Source organism: Sander lucioperca, chromosome 19 (genome assembly GCF_008315115.2).
Source record: "Sander lucioperca isolate FBNREF2018 chromosome 19, SLUC_FBN_1.2, whole genome shotgun sequence".
NCBI classification, from domain to species: domain Eukaryota; kingdom Metazoa; phylum Chordata; class Actinopteri; order Perciformes; family Percidae; genus Sander; species Sander lucioperca.
In genome coordinates this window covers 6,317,917-6,345,735 of record NC_050191.1, presented here as the reverse complement: position 1 = coordinate 6,345,735, position 27,819 = coordinate 6,317,917, and the positions used below count along the sequence as shown (strand labels likewise).

Sequence of the window (27,819 nt, the reverse complement as noted above, 5' to 3'; positions counted from 1 at the left end):
ACGTGTTAAAGGAAAAGTGTTATAAATCCACTTTGAGTTGTTTAAAATTTTTTACCAACTTTTATTCTAACCAATCATAGGGCTCTTTGAATTTCTATTGTTCTGTTTAAAACCACAAACACTGAAAGGAAGGGCGTGTGGGGTCACACTGATGTATATTGAGCCAATATTGCCCTTTAATAAAAATGGGATCCAGTCCAGCTGGTGTCATCCTCCTATGGTATGATGGGAATATTCTGAGGCTTTCTTAATTTGACAAGGATTAAAGGAGCACATAAAAAGGCAGAGATTGAAATATATTGAATATTTGCACAAATTCTCAGCTTTCATCAGCTCTATTCTAAAATTGGTGGTCAGATTTGGCTTTGTAAAGCTGGTCGGGTCCTGTTCCTCCAGTGTGCATCATGGAGGTGATCCAACACAGCAGAGATCCAACATGGCGCTCTGCCATTTCGAAAGAGACCGATCTTTTCCTTCTCTTGCCTGTTTTCCGACTCTGTGATGCTGATGCCAAGCTTTGGAGGGCCTGGCACCAAACACACTCTCCTCCTCCTGCTGTTGTTGTTGTGTGTGTGTGTGTGTGTGTGTGTGTGTGTGTGTGTGTGCTGTACCATCAAAACACACAAATACTGCACAAAAACAAAAAACATGAATGCAGATTAACAGCGATGACAGATGAGTCACGGGCTGGAACATTACTTGAGGCAAAGATCAGAGGAAGGAGGTCATCCAAAATCGTGCCCCGAAACACAACACAACACAACACAACACACACACGCACACACACACACACACACACACACACACACACACACACACACACACACACACACACACACACACACACACACCAGACCACAAAAGGGCAAACCCAAATATATGAATTCATTTTTAACGATACAACAAATCTTCTGTTCACCTAGTTTGCTGCAAATTCAGTCAGAAAAAAGGAAACAAATAATATAGTTTAAAGCATACATGTTGCTAAGGTAGCAAAGAGAGAATCTTTTGATCTGCATCTTGGCAAACCCATGACATTAAGCTGCCATGTTGCCATTTTCTCCACCTCTCGTATGGTGTGAGAGGTGGTGAAAATGCCGTCAGAGGTCTAACATACTGCATTAAGTGATCTTTGAGTCGATAACATATTCCTGGAAGTCACTGACTCACTTTTTCTTAATCTATTATCAAATGTGTACAGATTTAAACATCGCTCAGGAAACAGAAAAGACACTTTTCAGAATTTCAGAAACTTTAATTCCTCTACAGACTTCTTAAAGTACCCTGAGCATAAAAACACCTGACTTTTATCTGCAGTGCAGTTGTATTTAAAAACAGTCACCAACACAACATCTAATCTTTCATGTATGAACAACAGTGAAATGTGGACTCAAATTTGATGCCTTTATGAATACATTTTGTGCTGAAACTTTGTTGGAATTTACCACTTTTTTCACTAGATTTAATTTGATTATATAAACTTTCATATATCTAACATATGCAATAGTACTGCATATGTCAAGGAGTATATTTTGTGTCAAGCCTTTCGCAAAAGTAACATGCTACATCACTTTTACAATACATGTCATTTTCATACATTTTGAGGCACTGGTATTTTTACTAAAAGCAAAGAGCTGAATCACTGGGTTACATCCAGCAGTGCTATTATGCTTTGACAATCACAGTTTATTTTCAGAGAGCTCTGGTCTTAACTCTGAGAAATGCCAACATCATTAGGTTCACAGGTGTAAGACAGTATAAATAATAGACTTCCTGTTCCTTCATGAAAACCTGATGTTTATATATTTAAAATGCAAAGCTTTTTTGATTCTGTAAGCATTTTTAAAGCACTGTTGCATACTTAGTGAAGGTGATGGTTCTTGGCTGTCATTGGCTATCTAGGCCTTGGTCTTGATTCCTATTGGACAGGAGACTCCAGTCCCTCCCAGACCACAGTATCCATCAGGGTTTTTACTCAGGTACTGCTGGTGGTAATCCTCGGCGTAGTAAAATGGCTTGGCTTCGGCTATTTCTGTTGTAATCGCACCAAATCCTTCCTCAGTTAATACCTGAAAGAAGCAGCAACAAAGACAGAACATTTATAGATTTACAAGGACATAAACTGACTTAAACAAATGAAGTCATTGTAATAGAAGCAATGGAAGAATAGCGAGATGATAACGTTAAAACTTCAGTGATCTCTGTGGGAATCAGTTTTTACAGCAACAATGGAGAACATAGCAGGAATGTGCCAAGGACAATAGAGAAAGAGTATAGTGTATGATGGAAATTAAGTTCTATTTAATCTCTACAATGTTGGAATTGGAAACATAAAAAGTAGTGTGTTTCCATTTGAAAGGCCCTTACATTATGGATTGTGTGTAAAAACTAATGCAGAAATCCTAGTTTTTGTTTCAATAACCAACATGTTTTATGCACTTGTAACTTATTGTATTATATTTTTCTGTTGTTTGTCTGCATTGAACACATTTCTCCACAAGAATCACTTGACTTTTCATCTGAACAAATCTTATCAAGAAATGTGTCTAATGTGTTTAGGAAAAACCTACGACACACACACACACGCACACACGCACGCAAACACACACACACACACACACACACACACACACACACACACACACACACACACACACACACACACACACACACACACACACACACACAGATATTCACAGTAGAATCAGTTGGTAATCACCTTCTCCTCCTTGTGATATAAATAACTCAACCAGATGGCATGTGGGTAAATTAAAAGACAAAGAGATGAACTGCAAGCATGAAAAGACACACACACACACACACACACACACACACACACACACACACACACTGCGTGGCACTATCTTTGTGGGGACCTGTCATTGACATAATGCATTCCCTAGCCCCTTACCCTAACCTTAACCATCACAACTAAATGCCTAACCTTAACCCTTACCCTCACCCTAACCATAACCTAATTCTAACCCTAATCCTACAACCAAGTCTTAACCCTCAAACAGCCCTTTAAACTTGTGAGGTCCAGCATTTTGGCCCCACAAAGCTGTCCGGACCTCACAAGTATACTGGACTCCCGGTTTTTGGAGCCCACGAATATAGTTAAACAAGACCACACACACACACACACACACACACACACACACACACACACACACACACACACACACACACACACACACACACTCATCAAACTTTAATTCCTTTTGGAGGGGTGTTGCTGTGTTTTTAGAAAGTGTTCAGGCATGTTTACAACACAGCTTGATCATACTATGAGAGATGGAAGAGCTTAATTTGTTTCGACATTTACATGTTTAGCCTTTTTATCTAAAAAAGCTGCTGTTCTTCCGCCCCAAAACCCGACAGCTACCGCAACCCAAATCCCATGAAGCGACTATCATAATAAAACAGAACTATTCTCCAGGCGTTTAAACATTATGATGAGTGTACCTAACAGGAACTTTTTGTAGCTCAAATTATGATCCAAGCATGATGATAAAGACTCAGTCAAAGAGTTTTTCCATGTTTCTTTGATTAAACTTTTATGTGAATGCTTCATTTACTGGCTGAATATTCAGGATACATATTTAATAACTGGGCACTTCATTTAATTTTGTGTATTCAGCTGCATTACAATCACATAATCACAATCACAATAATTCACTGCCTAATTATATGTTCCATTTCTTGTGATTATGGAGCAGTGTCGACTCGCTAATTAACAGAAATGGTTAATATACTGCAACAATCTTAAAACTGATTCACAATTGAAGCAACATGATCTTGATACTAATGCAGGGATCCATGTGGCTTAAAGGTTATTGCCAGTTGTTAAAAGTTAAATGTGAGCTACTGTTATGTGAAATGATGTCATCGTGTTTATGAGCAAATACCTGCAAAACTAAAGACATTCCCATCATCCTCAGTTCGTTAACGTTAGCATGCTTACACACTAAACCAGAGATCTTCGACAGGGGGTCCAGGACCCCTAGGGGGTCCTCAGAGTTACTGCAGGGGGGCCAGCAAGGTTTTTTCAAAAATGAAGATGTCTTAACATGAATCCCACACATTATTAGAAAATATAAGTCAGCCTATATGTGAAAAAAACATTAATGATAGGCTTACTGGCCTATGGGTAAGGTAGTCACTAAGGGCTCCTGCACACTGCCTGTGTGGCGTGAGCGTGGCGTTTCTGTTGCGTGTCAGTTGCGTGGCGTTTTCTATGTCTTTGCCTACCAGAAACGTGTCTGACGCGGCGCTGCTGCTGCTAGCCTTGTCTGTACACATGTATGTTTCCCACTGATAAAATGAAATAATAGCGTGTTCTTCAACTTTATTTTGTCAATATTTTTGTGTTTGTACATTTGTTTGCACATATTTCGATATTTCGTTCTGTATTGACAGGGGCAATATTTGAAAATTGATTATTATTATTATTTATTTGTTTAATTACATTTATATCTGCATTTATGTCAAAACCTAGAGACTTTCAAACATCAAAATGTCATTTATTAAATGTATTTCACGTGTCGCGTGAAAAATAGGCGTCGGTCCTAGCATACATGCGTTTTCGGCGCGGCTCGAGATGTGCGTATCACGCAGGCAGTGTACAAGCTTTAACCTGTTAACATGGGAGCCAAAATTAAAATGGACACGCCACGCAGCTGACGCGCTCACGCCACGTAGGCAGTGTGAAAGAGCCCTAAGACAGCCATCCACAGATACAGGTAATCCTAAGGATTCACTGCGCCACATGTATGTTTAACATTAAAAAGATAATTTATAAAATCATGCCAACAAATATTATTTTAATAGCTAGGTATCCCATGCATTAAAAATATATGTATTTAGGTTAAGGCTGCCCACACTTTATTGTAGGCCCAGATTAATATGCAACTTGATTTCATACAAAATATGTAGTAGGGGATCCCTGCTCCCTCTATCTCTTAGTTAAGGGGTCCGTGGCTTAAAAAAACGTTGAAGACCCCTGCACTAAACTAAGGTTGAGCATTGTACCTGCTAGACATCAGCATGTTAGCATGTTGACATTAGCATTTAGGTCAGACTTCAACATTTGGTTTAACTCATCTTTTTCTAATCACTACGATTGAATTTGTTGTGTTTTATCCAGTTCTCTTTTTAGAGTTTGACAATTGCTTCCAGGACAAACCTCAAAGTCCAACTCCTGTTTCCAACCTTCAACCATTACTGAAAGTGTGTTTATTGTATATTTATCTTAAAAACGGACTTCGACTGTATGACTGTCAATGACTTTACAAATGTATCCATTCAGTGCAACACAGACAGACCGAGCAAAGAACAGCAGTATAAAAGCAGAATGTAAACGTGGCAAAAAGTGTGATGGCATCATTTTGAAGACAAGCTTAATGTTAATTGGTACAAATCCTTGTTTTGAATGCACTTTCAGGCTGAGAGGAATCAACCCCCAGGGGAAATACTAAAAAGTTCTCTGTTTATTTTTAGTAGAAAGAAACAATCAGATTTAAAGCGGTGCTGGATAATTTCACACATTGGTGCCTCTAATAGTTATTGAGAGGTAATTGTTTGAAAACCATTTTAACTTCATTGACGTCAGCGCTCAGAAGTTGTTAAAGAAGATGTCAGCAAACAAACCCAGAGGGTCTGTGATGTTGCTAGAACAGAAAATACCAAAGAGATAAAAGATCCAACATTGGCGAGTTCAGCTTTTTAATGGACAGAGCGTTTGATTCATCACTTCCTGTACTGACACCACAATTTCATTTGGGTAAGTAGGGTGGGGGCAGTTAGTCCGAATGGGACTCTCTTCTCTGTTGCAGCTACACTTTATGATTGAGACTGGAAAGAGAAAAAAAAAACATTTAACAGGAAAATGAAAATAGACCTAAATCAAATTAAAAAAAAACTAATGGCAGACTAATAAATAAAGTAGGGCTGTCAAACGAATATTTTTTTTTTTTTAAATCGCGATTAATCGCTGCATTTCTATAGTTAATCGCGATTAATCACGTTTTATCACATGATTAAAATTCTATTATTTTGCATTTCAGAACTGTTTTTAAGTACATATTAACAATGGAAAGCAATGCTTACCAGTGTATCTTGATTGGGAATCAAATGAATGCAAAGAAAAATCAACATGCCATTTTGTTTAGCTGTGATTTGCCATTATTGTGAAAAAATAGGGACATAATTATACTTTCCAGCCACGAGCATGAACAAAGTCAGAGCACCTGAGCGTCACGAGGCAAAGCTGCTGAAAAGCTTTTTTTTTTAAATGGGAGTCAATGATGGTTTGGGCTAAGAGTCTAAAATAAGTTTAAGCCACACATTTCTGTATGTCTGATTAGTCTTGAATTAAGGTTCTCTGAAGATACACTTTAAGGCCTCTGCAGGGGACACTTTGTTTCTCTCACTATGCCTCTAGAGTCGCTACTTGCTCTGAAGCTAATTGCCGTCACTCTCTCACTCGCTCTACCACACACTCCCCACACACACACATGCCGGCCCTGCTATTCTCTTAAAGACATCGACGCACAGACCAACGCACATAGTATAAACTTACGTAGGCTACAGTGAAAGCTCTGCGTGGAGCCTTCGCAGAAGCATAAATCACGATTTAGTCGCACAGGATCTACAGAGTAGCAGAAGCCAATAAAAAAGTTTAAAAGAAAGCCATGCGAACATCTCCAAATGGCCGCATGCCTGTTCAGTTACGTGCGTCAGGGGGAGCATGTTCCAACCCTGAGACTTTTGTCAGATTTGTCAGATTGCAAAACTCTTGTCTGCTGACAACCTCAGTAGCGTATGCTGTACAGTCATTTTCTAGCAAAAACAATTGTTTGGAACTTCAAGATGAATGACAGACAAGTAGGCTAATTTATGCGGCAGGAGTGATTTGACAAATTTATTCTTATTTTGATGTGTTGTGACACGTTCTTTTTCTGGGTCGCCACTGAAAATTTGAAAGCAGATGCCTTTTCTTTATAAAAGCAACCTTTTCAGAGCCAATGGGGGGACTTTGGTGGACTATTGAGTTAAGATAATGAATAAGCACAAAAAATTGGCAAATGGCAGCTTAAAGCTAAAATAAAATAAAATGGGCACTGACGTCCAACACTACCTGTGATACCCAAAATGGCTGCATTTACCATGATAATGGTCTAGTGGAATCCTCAAACATCCTCCCTGCCTTTTCAGTGTTTCAGTGCGTTGGTTTGGGCAGGTCCTGCTGCTATGTTAGCAGCCTGCTATAGATGCATGATTCACATCCAATAATTTGCATGTCAGACAAGTACATTTCTCATTTGAAATGCAAATACCTTGACTGCTCTGGTAAAGCAGGGAAAACGTGAACGATACTGATAAGCACCCACGAGACAGAGAGAGGAATTAAAAAAAGGTGAAGCTGGCATGTTAAATGTGCTAGAGAGGGATTGCATAGACAAAGAGGAAATAGAAAGAAAAGAAAAGAGGGGAAAAAGAGCAGCTGTTTTGTGTTTAGGAGAAGCTATACGAGTGTTTATGAAAAGAAAATGTTGCCGGAGAGGTGTATCAAGAGGGAACGCGATGCCAGAACAATGAGTACACACTGCTTTAGCACCCAGCGAGCAAGCACACATTATTACATAAAGCAAGCATGCAAGTACACACACACAGTTACCACTTACACCTGCCATTTTAGACGCAGTGCACACCCTAATGACGGGAAGGAGGCAAGAGAAGAAAAGGGAGGCTCCTTTCATGCTGCAGACAACCGCCAGGAGCCTACAAGGTAATTTTCTGCAGTGCTGTTGTACTTTACCACACAGAAACATACACACACATATACACACACACAATTCCCCAATCACTCTGTGTGAACAATACAACCAAGCCAGGCGGCACAGAGAACATAGTCAATACCCTGACACCAAATTAACCAGACTATTCTCTCTTTATCACCACTCATGGCCTAAACCTTCTCTCTTCTTCCATCTGTACATCCCTTTTTCACACTTCCATCGTCTACGTTTGCATGTGTGAAAATGCGGCTGGAAAAGAAGAAGACATTATTTGACTCTGGGGATCGGAGTGGATATTACAGTAATAAAAATTCAGTGAGTGTCTGTGAGGCGTGTCCTGGGAAAATCCTCTGTGCTGTGATGCATTTTACATGTTCATTTTGTTGGGAATGAGGAGAGAAGAAGTGTGGTGGGGACAAAGAGAAAGAAAGCCACCTACGAAGACTTCATCAACAGGAAGGAGGAGGACTCCACTTGAGATGTTTTTGGGAGCACAGATTCATTAATATTTTAAAGATGGCGCTGTGAGTATGCATGCAAAGTCAATGTACGGAAGTGAATGCTGCATCTACTTTCAACAGAGAAAAAAAAACACTGAATTATTGAAATGTCCTCATCTTTTTTGGCACAAATGTGAGGAAGCTTTGTGCAAAACATCAGATACAGAACACTTCAGATGACATATATAGTTACAGACTATTAATAAAATAAAAAAAAGGAGTCAAAACATAATCGGAATTAACTCCAACCATCAGTGTATGCATATGTGTGTGTGTGTGTGTGTGTGTGTGTGTGTGTGTGTGTGTTAGTTTTGCAACTAAAGCGTTTTTTGTGTTGGACAGATTTAAGGCCCAGATGGTTTGGCATGAAGTGTGTTTGCTGTAGGCCAACTGCTCACAAACACACACACACACACACACACACACACACACACACACAGATGGAAAAAGGTGGGGGAGGCAATCTGGTGAGAAAAGACTGAGGAAACAAAACCCAGAAAAATGGATAAAGAGGTGTAGTGGTTAGATGAAGCCAGGAATCAATCAATCAATCAATCAATCAATCAATCAATCAATCTATCTATCTTCCATCCATCCATCTATGGCCATTATAGATCAAATCTTCGTTCACTACACCTCCTAAAATTGAATGCAAAAAGTGCTATTCTCTCTTTCTGCCAGCTAAAAATGAAAATATTGACCAAAGGATGACACTATATAACTCTATATAACAATGACACACTGTGTCAACGCATTTAAAAGGGTTAATCCTCTGAGGAGCAGTGTTCAGTAAATGTCTGTTACATTATTATATATCTTGTGTGAAAGTGGAAATGTTGGTGTAAATGTGTGTTGAGACAGACAGCGAAGCTTATTTTTCACCTTGCATCATTTGCGCACAATTCACTGCTGAACCATGTTTTTTTAGCTGCAAACGGCCAATGCAGTTGTTCCCATAGAGTGTATATAAAGATGGACGCCGCGTCTCTACTTTCTCCCACTGTACAAAAGTGAAGCCAAAATACCTCGGATACAGGCGCCGCCATCTTGTAATTTTGGAGCCAGAGTCTGATCGGGCGGTGGAGCTGCGGTATGAAAGTCCCGCCCATACACCCACACGACCAATTGCGAGTCAATCATAGCTGTCAATCATAATGTTTCAACCCGTTTTGTTTCTTCTTAAAATAACTAATAAAAACCAAACTAATCAGAACACTTGAGCAAACAGCATGATCAGCGTAATATACCTTAACTGCCGCAAACCAACTTTGGGAAAAATGTATTTGAATTGTACTTTTGTTCTTTTTAGTTTGGCCCATGTCTCATACGCTAACAAGGAGGGGCGGGATTTATGACCTGTACTGCAGCCAGCCACCAGGGGGGTGATACAGTCTATGCATCAAGCCCTGGTTGTACCAAATGTACGTTATGATAGCTGGCAAGGAATGAACAGTGAGAATCAGTGTGTTTGTGTTCCGTTCAGCCTCTGACTGTACTCACCAGATTCATAAAACACCAGGATGCCTGCACATTTTTGGCTCAAGTTGAAACATCTTCAACTCGTGTGGGCACATCTTTGCGTCAATTTGTGCAGCTCTAGGCAAATTCATGTTTTATTGCGTCTTTACATTGACCTTGTTCTGTCTGAACACACAGTTAAAGTAACATTAGTAAGACCACAAAACAGCCCAAATCTGTCAATTTCACAGTAATCTGCCTGATAGATTTTGATGTTGATCCTGATGTTGGTGCTACTGGGATTGACCTCTGTGGACCAAAGAAATCCACAGCATGAAGGAAAAACAAGATTTAAATTTGTGATATCTTGTTTGTAATCTAGTAAAGGTCAATTCTCTTCGCAGCATGAATGCACTCAGTGAATTTCTTGGCAAAATGCTGTTTGGATCTTGACATTTCTTGTGTACAGAGTATTTCCCAGATACCTTTTGTCTTAGTGCTCAAGCTCGTTTTGATTAATTACTTTCCTTCAGCATTGTGATTTGTTGCATTGCATTTTTGTTTCCCCATGACATCCTCTAAAAACGTGACATAGCACAGTGCATCATAGTTCAACTCAACGCAAGAGGGAACAAAAGCACACTTGCACACGTCAGCTACTTCTCCAGTTTATTACCACTAAATGGGTTTACTGGGACCTAAAACAACCTGCACTTAGAACAAGCTGCATGAAATTAATTTGACAATTATCTCAACATTAAGATACTTTTGGGAAAACAAGCTGCTGGTCTTTAGAGCCTTGGGAAATCAGTGAAAATATACTCTGATATAAAGGCTATGAGATTGACTGGGTTTTACGCAATTGTATGAGAATTCTAAGCCCCTTTCGGCAATGCACACCTTTACATTAATCTGATGGCGGTTTAACATGTCTGCCTCATATCTGAATAAGCACCCTGGTCACTTTTTCATTAGTCTATATCCACGACGTTCCACTTCTGGGATTGCTCCGTTGCCGCCGGGAATTCCGACAGATGTCACTCTTTTCGGCCGGATGTCCTGTACCTTCCGCTCTCTTTGAGTTGGAATTTTAAACTGTGGTTGATTTATGAGGACTATGCTCTGTTCCTCAGATCTCTGCAGGGTAAATCCAGACAGCTAGCTAGACTATCTGTCCAATCTGAGGTTTCTGTTGCACGACTAAAACTACTTTTGAACGTACACGTTCCACCAAAACAAGTTCCTTCCTGAGGCTATTTTGCAGCGGCAACAGGGCTCTGTCCAGCGCTTAGCGCCGCCCAAGATGAGATTGTGATTGGTTTGAAGAAATGCCAATAAACCAGAGCACGTTTTTCTCCCATCCCGGAATACTGTGTGGACTAGCCAGACCCTCCTCCGCAGCACTGTGGAGGAAGGTTTGGCAAAGCGAGACTACTTTTTCATAAAAGTCACAATCTTACTCGGTCGGACCTGGAACATTTCAGTATCACCTTCAACATGGAACAAGTCTGAATTTAAGGCCGTCAGATTAACATAAAGATCCCAGAAGCACAAGGTTAAATCACTGTTATACATTCAATATCCCAATCACCATCTATTACGCACAAATCAGTTAACTACACAACTGTGTGAAAGAGACAAATTTGAAGTTGTTGAGGTGATTGAAACTCTTATAACCACAGTAATAATCAGACCTGTGAGCATATTAAGAATTAAAACGAGGGTCCCAACTTAACATCTTGTTATTTCAATGATTGTACATGTTGGACATAATAAAACAGACAGCTGGATTGCTCGCAGCACCTGAGAAGCCCCATGGTGAGGAGCAGAGAGTAACAACGGTGCTTTTCAGGTGTTGCGCTAATCACTCCGCCCAAGTAGCAGTGCTTTGCCTTCTGTGGAGAATAGTTCCCGGTATGTATACAGTTAGAAGATGGCTGTGTCTCATGTGACCTTGTTATTTGTACACGCTGTGACTATACAAATCACAACATGTAAATAGGAACATGTTGGTGTTATTTTGTCACTTATTGGGAGCAGTAGGCTAGATGGAGCCGGTGACCTCCAGGATCGGTGCTAAGCTAGGCTAGCGGTGGGTGCGTCAGACAGAGTTATGAGATGCACGGAGATGAGAAGGGTATGTATGGACTTATCTAACTCTGGGGGATACGGTGAATAAGACAAAGTCCCAATAAGTCGGCGTGTTCCTTTAATGAAGAGTAGCTTCTGTTTAAGACCAAGGGGTAAGCGAGCCTCCACAAAGCGTACCTCCCATGGAGCCATTTTTATGCTAACAAGCCATCACCTCCCGTTAGCATTCCATTGACTGCCATTCATTTTGGCGCCACTTTGACAGCGAATAACTTTACATCTGAAGCGTTTAAAAACTATTTGTCCATTGTTTATTTCTAAAGAAACACGACAATGTATAAAAGGCTCCATTACCTTGTATCTCACGTTATGGCTCCGACGTTTTTGTGAAAATAGACTAACGATTGTGTCATAACCACGCGATGCGTCGCATAGTAGAAAAATTACCATACAGTACAGGAGAAGCTTGCAGGCAGTTTCGACTTACATTAGCTGTTTAAGGTTAATTACTAATGTTAACTAGCATTTTAGTTAGCAAAAATTTGCCTGTGCCTATGTTATCTCCTTACATATACCTACGCTCTCCGTCTCTGCAAGATTGGGAATGATTGAGATTTCTCTTGGCACAGCTACCAGAAGACTTACAACTTTCAGACAGGTTGCTCACGTCACATCTACGTCGGCAAGCTCAGTTTGCAGCTGCGCAGTAACGCTCAGCCATCACCGGAAAAGTGCTTCTAATAGACTAGACAGAATAGAATTAACTCGTCTCCGTCGAAAACAACGGCGTCACTTTGTCCACGTCTTTAACTGTCTATGTTTAAGACAGACAGAAGCTAATGGGGATCTTAATAAACAAACAAACAAACAAACAAACAAACAAACTCACCGCTCTCAGGTAGCCAAATATAGCACTAGCATTGTTTCGTTCTGTAAATATGCTGCCATGTCTGAATGATGTTACACAATAACACTGCCTTACTAACCGATCGAGGCAGCGGTAGACCAGCAACTCCTATATTCTGCGAGGTAAAATTACTGTTTTTGTCAAAGGGGTTTGGTGGCTTTGAAGAGAGCATAGATAACGGCTTCAGTTCCCCGTCCCCAGTCTGACTGCAAGGTAAAGTGGTGAAAATATTCTAAATATAGTAAAAACTTAAATTATTATTGATTTTTTTAGGTAGCTAAAATGTGTTTAGCTGCTGCCCCCCTCCACAGCGGTACTCTGCTTAGCTTCAGTGTCGGTACTCCTGCCTGCTTCTCCAAACTAGGGATGTGCCGACCGCCATCTACCGTAGATAATACACCGACTATGGATAATTACCTAATATAACCACACTTCAAAACATCCAAACTATCCCTTTAAGGAACATTAACGTAAAGAAATACACCTGTGTCACACAGATTTATGAAACCAGCAATGTTTCGTATTCTATGTTTGAAAAAGGCTTTACTCAAGTACAATATTAGTATTCTAACAGCACTTGATTAGAATAAAGTATCCAATATAAAGTGTCTTTGTATCTCAGTTTCTCCATCATTTCTGTATGACAAATTGATTTTTTTTCTACTTATTGGTAGCTATTAATTAAAAGTGGGGGCATGATTAAAGCAATTAAAATCTCCATATGACCCCACTAACTGCAATGATGCTTTCGAGTTGCAAAACTATTTAAGTGCTTAAACCCAGGAACCAGGTTTTTTTTGCTCAACACATCAGCTCATTTTTCCATTAGATCATAAATACAGTGTCTGATGTGTTCAGAGGCTGGACTTCAGCAGCGATGGAGGCAGAAAGAGTAAAACAAAGACCGACTGTCAGAGACAAATCCTTCTGAAGGAAGCAGGGTTTTAGACTGAAAAGGACACATGAACAAGGGGAGGAATAAGAGAGAGAGAAAAGGGACTTTAATGAAGACCAGACTACACTAGAATAGAAAAGAATAGAGTAACCTCCTCCTCATCAGTTTCCATGGCAACAAGCCCTGTTGGTGGGATAGTGATGCAGAAGTCTCAGCAGGAGAGAGTTCAACAGAGGGTGTGTGTGTGTGTGTGTGTGTGTGTGTGTGTGTGTGTGTTAAAAGCATATGGACATATATGGCAGATGTTACACACACACACACACACACAGTGAAAAGAAAGAGGGATGGGCAGCAGAGGGGGATGCTCGGTGAAAAAAGAAAGGAGTGACAGGGAAGAAAATGAGGACGGAAGAAAAGAGACAGATTACAGTTTTTTTTCAATTGCTTACACACTAAAATTAAAACTTTCCCACAAATGGCTGAACCTTACACTCAAGGAGCAAAACACCGGCCTGGATTTGCACAACTGTAAGCACATTGCCAGCTGCGCACTTTTTGCAAAACATTACACACAGTGATTTGCAAAACACTAAACACACTTGTATGCATTTGACACAGAAATTTATCATGATGTCATTTCCTTGCAATTTCAAAGCAAAGGCTTTCAAATGAACACACCCATGAACCAATTGGTTAAACACAGCCACCAGGTACGCAAACACACGATTGCTTAATTGTAGACACACCAATCAGGTTTAAGCACTATATAAAATGCAGCAGGTAAGTTCACCTGCCTTCAACCAAAATGGAGGAGGTAGAGGAAGAGGCGGAGGCCCAGCCAGAGGTAGAGGCCGAGGTGGAGGTAGAGGAAGAGGGAGAGGAAGACCTGAAGCCGGAGAATGCGCTCAAAGAAGAAGAGGACCAAATTTATCAAACGAAATTCGCGCAACACTAGTGGACCATGTTGTGAATCACGGATTGACGCTGAGGGAGTCTGGACTAAGAGTTCAGCCAAATCTTAGCAGATATACAGTGGCATCTCACATAAGGACATTTCGACAGGGAAACTGTCTACAGTTACAGTAATCAGCTGCTTATTGTATGCATGGTGCATACAATAATCTCTCTGTCAACACTGGCACGCATCCTGAAAAGACATCAGGTTCAAAAGAAACAAAGTTATCGAGTGCCTTTTGAGCGGAATTCAGAGAGGGTCAAACGGCTGCGGCATGAGTATGTGGAGGTATCTATTGTTCACTTTAGCACTGTGATGTTGCATACTGCACACATGACCTTTTTACATGTACATTAGGGCTGAACGATTTTTGAAAATAATCTAATTGCGATTTTTTCCCCAAATATTGCGATTTCGATTCGATTATTTTTTTAAGCTTTTTGTCTTCTGTATTATTCAACAAAGAATAATATAATAATGTATAGTATGAACACACAATTACACACTAGACAGTTAAATAAGTAAAAATATAGTATATATACACACACACACAATTTTTTACAGTGCACAAAGAGGAGCTGCCTCCAGCCCCTCCCCCTCGTGAAGTTGCGTGCTGCTGTGTTCAGAGAGGCTATCGTTACGTTAGCTAGTTGCTGGTGTTCTTGCCGTGGGATTAACTGTACTAATAAAACCGTTGAAACACCGCGGCTGCGCTGCTGTGAAAGCTCCCCGAACGTCATTTATCAGAGTCTGGTTGTTACCCCTCTCAGTGGCAGCTCCTCCACTCATATCTTTATAACGGAGCTAACCGCTAACCGGAGCTAACCGCTAATCAGAGCTAACCGCTAATCAGAGCTAATCGTTGCCAACCGAGCCTTCAGTTCTGCATGCCTGTATCCATTAAGTGCATGTATAGACTCAAGCCCGAATAAAACCCTTCATTTTATTAAAATGGCTGTAAAAGTTTTAAACTACAACTCAGAGTTGTTTGAATGACAGAAATCAGCTCAAGGTACAGTGTAGCGTTAGCATGCTAGTTGATGCTTTCTCTGCGGAGTGCAGACTGATTGCTCTCGTGAGTCATGTGACCAAATCGCAGCCTTTGCGATTAGGAAATCGCGTTGTAACATATCGCGATATTATCGAAAATGCAATTAATCGTTCAGCCCTAATGTACATTGACTGTATACTAGATCCATCCTGAACTACACAATCTTTTCTTTCACTGTATTTCAGAGTTTTACAGATGGATGCTGAAGAAATCCTGCATGAATACATATACATACAGTAGATGAGGCAGGGTTCAACCTCACAAAAGCAAGAAGGAGAGGCAGAAATATCATTGGCCACAGGGCTATAATCAATGTCCCAGGGCAACGTGGGGGTAACATCATGCTTTGTGCTGCCATTACACAGGATGGGGTCCTCCTCCGTCAAGCCAATATGGGCCCTTACAACACACCTCACATTCGCATTTTTGGACCGATTGCACAACATCGTCACAGCAGTTAACCAAATGCACCAGATGCAATACATTGTCATCTGGGACAATGTGTCATTCCACCGCTCTGCTCTTGTCCAGAACTGGTTTCAACACCATCCACAGTTTACAGTACTATACCTTCCACCATACTCTCCGTTTCTAAACCTACTCGAAGAGTTTTTCTCAGCATGGCGGTGGAGGGTTTACGATCTCCGGCCCCAGGCTCAGGTACCCCTCCCTCATGCAGGCCATGGAGGACGCCTGTGACCAAGTGGACGCCGCAGCTGTGCAAGGATGGATTCGACATTCAAGACGGTTCTTCCCACGTTGTCTTGCCAACACGGATATCGCCTGTGATGTTGATGAAATTCTCTGGCCAGATCCAGCTAGGCGAAAAGATAATGTCTAGTATTTTCTGTACTTTTTCAGATCTTTTTTGTTGTTGTTACTGTAATTGTAACCTGTACTGGATACCGTATTTAATGTTTGTCTGTTGTTTGCTGAGCTAACAGTGTTATGCACACTACTGTAGTAGCATGAAAACTGGGACATGTTTGGTTGTTGATTCTCCATGTTGACATGTTGACTGATTTGGGTATATGGAGAGAAATAAATTATATTTTCCTCAGTCTGCAGCATTGGTCTTGTGTAGTCTTTGGTGAACATATTGTATATTTGCACTTTCTCTGTGTACTTCATTTACAGTACTCTAATCACTGAGAAGTAGAATTGCTAAAAGTGTTTTAGGTTAGCAACAGCAGTGTGTAACTGGTTCAAACAGAACTAAGTCAAATTAAACGTGTGTGTTTCATATGGTAACAAAATATGTTTTTTAATAAATTAGTGTATAGTTTTTGCAAGAGTGTTTCATTTTGCAAAGGGTCTCTGAGGTGTTCTGCTAATTGGGTGTGTGGTTGTGCTAATTGTGTGTAGTGTTCTGAAAAACTGGTCCCTGCTTTCAAAATAGTGCTTAAGCAATCAAAGAAAACTGTATATGTAGAGAGGAGAGGAGAAGTGGCGATGATAGAGTTATTAAAAGGCTGATTGGTGAATAGATGCGTGTACCTTCTGGTATTGATCTTTGGAGGCCAACGCTTCCTCGAGCTGCTGCTTTGTGTCGGTGTAGATGGCAGAACGGTATGCTGTCCCAATATCATTCCCCTGTCGCATCCCTAAACACACACAAAAGTGAATATCAAGATTTCAGCTGACTTGACCTGCATTCGTCCTCCTCAGTTCTTGGCTGAGGCAACATCAGATCATCTGAAAACAACAGCTGACAGCAATTTCCAAAAATATAACTTGTTTGTCTTGGCACAACTGAATGCTGTTTGTTTCGATCATTTCAATGTCAGCTTGTCAACCACAATGTCTCATTAGCGCAAAGATTTCAGCCACTGGAGTGACGCAGCTCTAGAGATGGCAACGTGTGTCTGTCAGTCTGTCAATCACACACTTTGGTCAAACGTGCGATATTTGTGTTACAGAGTATAAATCCTAATGACTTTGGTGACCTCATGACTTTTGATCTCGTGCCACCTACAGGTCAAAATTTCACATTTCAGTTCATGACAGGATACTACTGCGATATGCTACATTCGAGTAGTGTCCGAATAATCGGAATAATGAGTCTGTGGCTGAGAGGTTGTACCTTGAGTCGGGTTGTGGCTTTCCCAGAAAACTGTGAGCAAGTTGGTGAAGCTGGTCTTCTCTGGATGGTAGACAACTCTCACCACCTCGGCGTGGCCTGTCCTACCTGCAAAATTCAACATCTGTGAGTTCATGAGAGACAACCGAGGTTTCACATAGGGTTTACCACAAATGTTTGGGCTCCCTTCAAATTCACAGCTTACAAACATGTTTCTATTGGTATATACTTGTACATTATTTTCATTCCTCAAGTATATTTTTTTCAGTAGGTGTTCTGGTATTTTGATCTTTTGTTATCTTATTTATTATTTCTAGCATATTTCTTGTATTTGTGTGAGTGAGTATGTGTGTATGTCCTTGTAACTTGGTGCTGTAACACAGTAATTTCCCAGTTTGGGAAATCTAGCTATCTATTTTGGGATTAATAAAGTCCATCTATCTATCTATCTATCTATCTATCTACCAGGACTTCCTGGTTGAAAAAGTCCTAAAACAGTCCTGAAGTCTCTGAAAGCTCCAGAAGAAATTAATAAGTCGACTTTTAATTGAGACTGTTCTGTCCACTGCTGCTTCCAAGGTCTAAAATAAACTGTCAGGCATTTTAAACTTTTAGGCGTAAATGATCAAATAGTCCTAAAAGTGCTAAGAATAATGGAAAGTTTCAAGAACCGATGAAGCTGACAACTGATGAAGACAAAATACAGGTAATATTAGTGCAAAGCTGATTATATAATGTTCAACCATAACAAACGATCACTCCTGCAGACGGATGGACAGACAGCAGCTGGTGTTAGTAATGAGTGTGACCTATTATGCTGCACCTTATCTGCCTCCTGTCTCTCATTCTACCTCCACTCCCAGCTCTCTCTCTGTTTTATTACTTTTTTAATATCAGGAGTTATGGATTCCTACGGTAGCTATAGGGGAACAGAGACAAAGCAGCGGTCGATATTAAATTAACGCTTCGGCAGGACAATCTCACAGGAATAAAATCATCTCGGACAAGACGGGAAAATAAAGTAGTGGCTGGAACCTGATCACAGACATTTTACTGTTACATTACCTAACATTCTCATTATGCCACTATTTCAATGTGAACAACTGACTGTGTGTTTGATAGTCAACCATTGAAGTAGGGCTGCAACTCACAGTTATTTTACTTGTCAATTAATCTGACGATCATTTTCTCGATTAATCGATTAGTTGTTTGGTCTATACAGTACAATGTCATAAATTGGTGAAAAATGTGGATCAGTGTGTCCCAAAGCCCAAGGTGATGTCCTCAAATGTCTTGTTTTGTCCACAGCTCAAAGATACTCCGTTTACTGTCACAGAGGAGAGAAGAAACTAGAAAATATTCACATTTTGTCAAGTGGAATCAGATAATCTTTAAAAACTCAAACCGATTAATCAGTTATCAAAATAGTTGACAATCAATTTAATAGTGATAACCAAGCGATTACTGTAATTCAGAGATCTTCAACAGGGGGTCCGGGACCCCTAGGGGGTCCTCAGCTTTAGTGCAGGGGGGCTGCCAAATTATGTGATTATTTATTTTTTGAAAGTTTCTTATTTCAAAAATTAAAACTAGAACTGCAAGCAGTTATGACGGGGTCCAAGCCTCCCCGGCGCCAGTCCCCCCTGGTGCAAGTCGCCCCTGACGATGCTAAGAGCCCACGAAAGCGGAGCCCGCGAAAGGAGAACCCAAAGCACGACGGCGGCAAGGCAAAAGTCAGGAAATTTCACTAAGTGCGAGCTCCAAAGTCTGTAGCGAAATGCAATAGCAAATTTCCCATTCATTGAGTAAAAGGCCAAAACGCTTCTACCTAAATTATAGTGCCTCCTAAAGGCAGATCATCAGCAAATCTGGTATAGAGCCGCAGAGTGGCATGTAAACAATAATCTCAAGTTTTGTGATGATAGCATTTACTTCGGCAGAGATATTGCTATTGCAAATTTCCCATTTAAATGCATTGACATATATGCCAAAACGCATCTACGTTCATTATAGCGCCCCCTAATGGCTGATCTTCACAAAATTTGGTACAGAGGCTCGGAGTGGGATGTCAAACAATAATACCAAGTTTTGATCTGATACCTATTCATTTGGCCAAGATATGCTAAAGTTTGTGTTTTGTGGCTAGCTACGAAAATTAGTTTGGTTGTAAATTGTGCATACTTTAACATAGCAAAATTCTTTTGATAACTTTCTCATCAGGTCCATCTGGAGATGTTACGTACCAAGTTTCGTGGAGATCGGTCGCACGGCCTAGGAGGAGTTCGAAAAAGTTGGTTTTGCACATTGCACAAAATTGCGAAATAACTTCTTAGCGGAAATGGGCGTGGCCTATATCCTGTGATTCAGCTTGATTCAAGGAACATGTGGATGTAAAGTATTCTAATGTGCGATGTGTAATGTGGGAGTTATAGGCAAAAATACATTTGACATCATTATAGTGCCACCTAGTGGTCCATGTGTGTAATATTTGGTATGTGAGGTCCATGAACCATTCTACATCTACACTGTAAATTTGAAGTTGCTCACATGAATCCAAACCTGTGTCCCATAGGCCACGCCCACTTTGACGAATCAGTACCCCACTGTAGGCGTGGCCTCAGGAGTGGCCATAGATGGTACCCTCAAAATTTCGTAAAAATTGGATGAGCCTTTAATGAGATATAAACTTTTGGGACTTATAGACTTATATTTTTTGTCTGAGGTCCTTGCAGGGATCTGGACCAGTCCTGAAAACGGCACCCCCGTTAAAGCAGTGAGAGGTCTCACTCTGTAGCTAAAACAGAGGCCTGAACACAGGGTGAAAAGAGGAGCTGCAGCAATGTGCAGTACAACAAAAATATGGTGTTTTTTGACACTAGTTTACCCAATAGTGAGCAGTAAATTGATTTCTGACACTTAATTATGATCAATTTGTCGTCACTGACAGCTGTTGACTCTAATTTTTGCATCTATAAAATATGATTTTTTTTTTGCCTTATGGCGTTTTTGAGGTCTCTATATTATTTAAATGATACATTTACACACTCAAATAAAACAGCGGACAGTAAATGCAGTGCACTACATTATTCGTTACATTATTCATAAGGACACAGCCTTCGTTTCATCCAGCAGTTGATTTCAGTTAAACATCCTGTTGCTTTCCCATCTTCAACCTTTTTTGGAAATGTGTTACCTTGCTGTATATATATGTGCACCGACATGCATTATGAGGAGAGGAAATATCAGTTAATCAACTCATTTATTCAGCCCTTACATTGATATGACTGTCTGACACTTATTTGCTTATGTGAAACTTTCTAGAAGAATAAGTTAGAAAGAAAGAGAGACAGGTGGTGATGCAGGTCTAATGATGGATTCACTCTGCACTGGCTGGCTGGATGAATCACTGGGAGCACTGGATCGTCTGGGCATGCATCACACAGAAACACAGTATGCTCAGAGTGGTCAGGCTTCAATAGCAGCCGTATCCATGCCCCAGTATAATAGGGCCTGGGGGAAACGATTCACTGTTCTGTTTATGTGTGTCTTGTTTTCCACCGTCTATTGACTCTCAGTTCACAACCCACTGTCCAGCACGCTATGTGTGAGTGTGTATCGGTGTGCTGAAGCTACCTGTGCAGACTTCGTTGTAGGTGGGGTTAGGTGTGTATCCTCCCGCGTAGCCCACTTGGGTGGAATAAACGCCTTTTTGTCTCCAAAACTTCCTCTCTGCCCCCCAGAAACAGCCCATACCTTCAAGAAAAGAGAGAGGCAAAATGGGTTGCTGTTGATGTTACACTTCCTCTGAGACAAGCAGGCACAACAGTGGTTTCTATGCCCTAATGACTGACTGACAGGCTGAGGTTGTAAGGCAAGGCAACTTTATTTCTACAGCACCTTTCAGCAACAAGGCAATTCAATTACATTCCTTTGCACTTAAGTTAGTTCTTCATTAGTTCAATGTTGACAACAGTGCAGTCACCAAGTTTATTGTTAAAGGTTTGTGTCATTATGCAGTTTGCACTAAACAGTCTTTGTTGTTTACATTCCTTTGCATTTTAGTTAGTTCAATATTAGCCTGTACACAATGTCATTTGTTCATTTATTATTTATAAAATATTCATGTTGTGGCAAAAAGGTTTCCTTTTTTTGTTAATTTTTAAAGTTAGTATCTGACTGGCGCAACCCTATCGAAAAGCACAACCAGTTTTATTACTGTTACTCTGAGTGAGCAGTGTTACCCCCCCTGAAATATGATTGCTAGAGTGCTGTCAATCTGACAAATTTGATTTCCATTGGATCAGAGTACTATCACTTTGCTGCCTGTTCTGCCAATCGCTGCCTTTCCTTTTGGTAAATGGATACATACTTTAAACACACATTGAATGGCAACTGTGTACTTATTACTAATTTTGATGCCAGTTTAGAAGTAGAAACATATTTAACTTACTGTAGAGCACTTGTTGCTGTAAGGAAAAAAAAATTGTGTACTGCACTTTATTTCTGTTCTGTTTCCAATTATCTGAAAACTGTGTACAGCAAGGTTTTCTTTGTTGAAGTTTGAGGCAAGTTTATTGCAAGTGTATTGCACTTTATTTTTCCACGGTTCTGTGAAGAAAAAAAAATCTTCCCAGCCCTGGTCACATGAACAATTAATGTTTCCATGATGACTATCCACATTTTTGCCTTCGCCTTGGATACACATTAGTTGAAAATAAAAACAAGTGAAATTAATAATGAATATGATGTGTTTTATTTAGCAAAATTACATTGTGTTGTTCTATCATATCCAATATTTCCAAGCAAGATTTTCTATGTTGTATTCTGATAAAATCCCTCGGGCCCCCCCTGATTGATTATTGGTCCCCCCCTGTGCCACCCCACTTAAAAAATCCTGGAATTGCCCCTGCCCTGTGTGAGTATTGACTGCATTTATAAAAGTAATTGTGTGCATATCCCACCTTCTGGCAGGTGCAGGACAAATGAGAAATACTGGGTCGAAACGTTGCCTTTGTATTAAATATGGGAGCTTAAAGCAGTGTTCCGGACATTATATTTTATCGCTTGAGAATTGACTGCAACCATTAGTCAATTAACCGATTAGTGGAGCAACAGAAAATAATTCTGCTACTATTTTGACAATCGGTTAACTGTTTCAGTCACCTTTCAAGGAAACATTATCCTTAAACCTTATCAGGTTCCAGCTTCTAAAATAAGAAGATTTGCCCTTTTTCTTTGTCATATATGTCAGCAAATTTAATATCTTAAAGTTTGAGCCTGTCAGTCAGAATAAACAGGCAAATTGAACCCTGGCCTCTGAGATTTTTTTTCATTATATCATAAACTAAATGATTAATCAATTAATCAAGAAACTTTTTTACAGATACATCGATAATGAAAATAATCACTTGCATCTCTGTTGAAAAACAAACAAATACACAAAGGTCCAGATATTGTCAAATTTGAAGGTTGAGTATTTACATAGAGGCCAGTGGTAGACAAAAAAGAGGTGCAGTGTGACTTGGATTAGGCCCTGAAGCAACACTACATGTTGGATTTATACATAATGACTTGATCAAAATGAGCTTAAACTAGCATGATAGTAGCTAATATAAACTACCACTACTATATACCACTGAGCAAAACAAACAAACACTCACCAAATATGGCCATCTCTGTCCCCTCTGGAAAAGGTGGAACAGTCCTGTTGCCGTTCACATCATGTTTGGCTGCAACAGAAGGAGAGACAGAATAAGATGTTATGAACAGTAAAATAACAGGCTAGCTCAACATGGCAAATATTATCACCTGAGCTTCACTAAAGGGTCCAAACTGACTGAAGGATGGAGAATGTGAGAGTGATATCTTTTTTATTACTGTGTACTCAAACTGCACAGGGTCGCTTTTCAGTTTTTGTAAGCTCCAGCTAATTTAAATAGTTCATGTTACTGCATTGTGTGAACAGTTAACTTTATTTAATATTCCATGTGTCGTTTTATTTTGCGGGGTGCAAATGTTCCACCAAAACAAGTTCCTTCCTGACAATTTTGCAGAGCCACCGTCGCTGTGTCTGGAGCTAAGACGATTGTGATTGGTTTTTAAAAAAGCACTCCACAACACTGTGGCAATAGGTCTGGCAATGCGAGACTATGTAAAAACTAGCTATAAGTGTCAAGCAAATGGAGTGAAAAGTTAGCCTGGTCCTACCAGACTCTGGTACATTTCATTTGTTCAGAGAGTCTGGCCACTCTCCATTGACAAGCGTTAACTTCCTTGAAGGCGGGTACTCTGTTGAAGTTCAAAACTATTGGATCTGCCCAGAGCCACTCTGGATCTGCCATAACCAATCGCTAACGTTTGGTCGTGACGTATGTCATGCACATGTGCAACAAGAGGGGAGACCGACAAGGCTTATATTCAGTGTTGCCAACTTAGCGACTTTGTCGCTAGATTTAGCGACTTTTCAGACCCCCTAGCGACTTTTTTTCAAAAAAGCGACTAGCGACAAATCTGCCGACTTTTCTACAGAAAGTCGTTTGTATCGTTCGTATTGTCCTGCGGGCACGCAAAGTATTTCTCTCCTGTGACCGCCAAAACAGTCTCCTCTCTCTTCTGTTCTGTGACTGAGGAGCAGCCCCTCCTCCCCTCTCTCTTCATGTGCAGCAGCACTGCACAACAGTGCACAGGCAGGTAGAAAGGGGAGAAGGGACAGGGTGCGGGGGCCGGTGTAGAGACAGCGGGACGCGACGGGAGAAAGACGCCGCTGAGCTGGCCTGGCCCTGGACAAGCCAGCCTTCTTTGAGAATTCTTTATCGATCTTTTTCCCTCCCTTTGTAGAATTTCTTATAAGGTAAAATAAATTGCTGTATTGAATTTGTGATTATTTGGCTAAAGATTTCTATTTTCTTTCTACCTTGCTGACACAACCACTAAGCTTTATGCAAATGAGTGCATAATGACGTCATACATATGCAAATGGGGGTGTGGCGTAATTTAGCGACTTTTAGCGACTTTTGGAGCTGGTGCTAGCAACTTTTATTGGAAAAGAGTTGGCAACACTGCTTATATTTAGCATTAGCATCGGAGTGAGCTGGAAAATCTAACTTTTCCCGAACCCCGTGAGGAGGAGGGCAACAACATCAACGCCAAAAATTTGAAGGGAAATGAAAATTGAGCGTAAGTACATAGGAGGGCAGAGCCAGGCTAGTGAAAATTTCTCCCCGAAATGTAGTGGACTAGAAGTATAAAGTAGCATAAAATGGAAAATCTTCAGTAAAGTACAACTATGTTAAAATTGTACTTAAGTATAGCACTCGAATAAATATACTCTCACAACTGAAAGTAGACAGAAAGGCAACAAGCCATGATTGTTGTCACGCTTCACTGATACTAACTTAGGCTATCGTTTGCAATCTTTGTGTCAGTATCTATTCATATTGTTTAAATTGCATAAACGTTCCCACCAGAATTATTCTTTTCTGGGTCGGAGAAGCTTCTGAAACAGCAGTAAAGCTGATTAGGATCTAATTTCTCTCTCTACTCTCCCACACCACCATGAAATGATTTCCAAACAGCTCGCCATATACACAATTCATATTTTAAATAAAAAATGTGTCTCCAACCCAAAAAAAAAAAAAAAAAAAAATACACAACACACACACACACACTGACCCAGTTAGTGGTGAGCAGCTCTGCATAACTTCATACCAGCTGCATTCACTCCAATTAACACAGAGCTAGAGGTGCACGAGGACCCATTTGAGGCCATGCAGCCACCTGGCTGAGCTAACACGCATTAGCGGTAGCATGCCGGAGGCTGTGTGTGTGTGTGTGTGTGTGTGTGTGTGTGTGTGTGTGTGTGTGTGTGTGTGTGTGTGTGTGTGTGTGTACAGATGGCTTGCTGCATAATGCTGTGGGGGAGGATGATGGATTAAAATAAATGGGATGGGGTAGAATGAGAATAAACCCAACATCTGGATCCCCCTCCTTACGCCCTCCCCCTTTTTTTATACACACACACACACACACACACACACACACACACACACACACACACACACACACACACACACACACACACACACACTTTATGGATGGAAGCACAATTGTTGTGGGGCAGCATGCCTATAGACAAAAGCAGCCAGATGGATACTGCCAACCAATCAGCAGCCCTCCTTTCACACACACACACACACACACACACACACACACACACACACACACACACACACACACACACACACACACACTGAAGTCGTCCTTGTTTGTCTGATTACTTGAGCAGCCTTTCATTCAGCTGAAAGACAGCAAGTGTCAGTCAGTGCAACTGTCTGACTGTCTGACATCTTCAGAGACACATTCTCATCTTCCTCCGTATTCTTGGGGAGGAAGGTTTTGGAGCGCTGCAGCCATTTTCCCATCTTGATTGTTTGGGTGCAGCAGCTCCTCACCTCCAGTTCCTTTACAGTCCCTGCTGGTAATTTGGCTTCCCATCATGCAGTACTCATGTTGTTAGTACCGTCAGGTTGTACACATAATTTGCTTTGGATCCACACACAAAATCCTACTGACTTATCCCATCAATTTGCTTAAAAATAAATATTAAATTAGTCTCAATCTACACTGAAACTTAACAAAATATTTTTTTATAGCACGTTTCATATAAAATAGAAACAAGGTGCAAAAAGTAGATACATTAAAACAAAACTATTATTATAAGCTGTATGTTTAATTAAAAAAATACATACGATAATAATAAATCACATAAAATCCAAATTCATGAATTATGTTGTAGATATTTTTTAAATACAGCATATGTTTAAATAATTTTCATGTATCACTTTGTGCAATTTTAATAATAAATGTGTGAGAAAGTATTTGGTTCTTGGTCATATATGATGTGTCTGATTAAAAATGTTTATCTACAATTGTTTTCCTTGATTGGTTGACCATAACATCAGTAATATGTCTTTATATACGGCACCTTGGTCTTTGACATGTTACCCATGTGCTAATTACTGTAAGAACCCTTCAAGAACTTGTATAGCTCCCCGATTTCAAAATGAAAATGTAAGATCCTGTTACTAACAGTAACACTGGAACAGATATTCCTCCTCCTCCTCCTCTCACATTATCTTCTGTGTGCGTTAATAATGGCTGCCTTCAGGGACCAGCGAAGCGATGTTCATTATGGCCACAGACACACGCACACACGGTGACACAAACAAACACACACACACACACACACACACACTGATAGATAAAATATTTAAATGTAAATGTCAGTGGAGAAAGACAATAAGTCCAGATAGAATACTAATGAGTGTACCAGCTCTGTGTGTGTGTGTGTGTGTGTGTGTGTGTGTGTGTGTGTGTGTGTGTGTGTGTGTGTGTGTGTGTGTTGTACAGTTGTACAGTTGTTTTTGGAAAGATCAGAATGAGATCCGATGAAACCACAATGTTTTTGATCGATATTTACTGGTAAATTTGCACTTGTTATTAAGGGGGCAGCACTTATTTAATCACAGATAATTAAGAAAATGTTTCTGTTGTTTAGGTTAAACTGGCTCTCTGGCTTTCCTGCTTTCCTGCACATGACTTGATGTTTGGTTTTGGTTCTGCAAAAAGACTAAATTGTGTACGCGTTCCCACAGAACCGATGCAGCAAGAACGTTCCATTTCTGTTTGGATTTGTTCTGCATACGCTACCATTTGACGGCGAGCATTTTTACAATTCATTTGTGGGTTTGATTTGTGCGAAAACTACTGGCCTGGCGCTGCCAGGGGAAAAGAACTTATCTTATTCGTGGCTGGTATATAAATCTCACTGGGCTTTTAAATCAAGCATGCAAGCACATTAACATGCAGGACAAGGCGCCTCTAATGACATTCAGCACTGTGGAATTTTGTGCCACATTTGAGCGCAAAGAGAAATGGAGGAAAAGTTAAGTTTTCACCTTATGATATGATCAAAGGTAATTGGCAAAAAAAAAAAAAACGCAGTCAGGATAATAATACAAAGTTAGAAAATGTACATTGCGTGTGTTAAAATATTCCACTATTTAATTCAAATGAAGCCCCAAC

At 40.3% G+C, this 27,819-nt stretch overlaps 1 protein-coding gene and 1 long non-coding RNA gene across 7 annotated transcripts in view; both read right to left on the bottom strand.

The window, feature by feature from the left end:
• Positions 1-1,242: 1,242 nt before the first annotated feature.
• msra (methionine sulfoxide reductase A) overlaps positions 1,243-27,819 on the bottom strand; it is a 40,384-nt gene continuing 13,807 nt past the window's right edge. For 3 of the 5 annotated variants that reach the window (XM_035995380.1, XM_031313861.2, XM_031313862.2), the window contains 5 exons: positions 23,397-23,465; positions 21,370-21,489; positions 17,740-17,844; positions 17,154-17,260; positions 1,243-2,069 (listed from right to left, as the gene is read on the bottom strand). In XM_035995380.1, coding sequence (XP_035851273.1) covers positions 1,899-2,069; positions 17,154-17,260; positions 17,740-17,844; positions 21,370-21,489; positions 23,397-23,465 — 572 coding nt within the window. In that variant the 3' untranslated portion in view covers positions 1,243-1,898. The remainder of the gene's footprint in view (positions 2,070-17,153; positions 17,261-17,739; positions 17,845-21,369; positions 21,490-23,396; positions 23,466-27,819) is intronic. The other 2 variants (XR_004895888.1, XM_031313860.2) reach the window with 2 other exon arrangements.
• On the bottom strand, positions 6,281-10,798 carry LOC116060342. Of its 2 annotated transcripts, XR_004895890.1 has the most exons (3): positions 9,966-10,798; positions 6,494-9,691; positions 6,281-6,393 (listed from the first exon to the last, which is right to left on the bottom strand). It is a non-coding gene; the product is annotated as an uncharacterized LOC116060342 (long non-coding RNA). The 2 variants fall into 2 exon arrangements; XR_004895889.1 differs by having other exon boundaries at positions 6,281-9,691.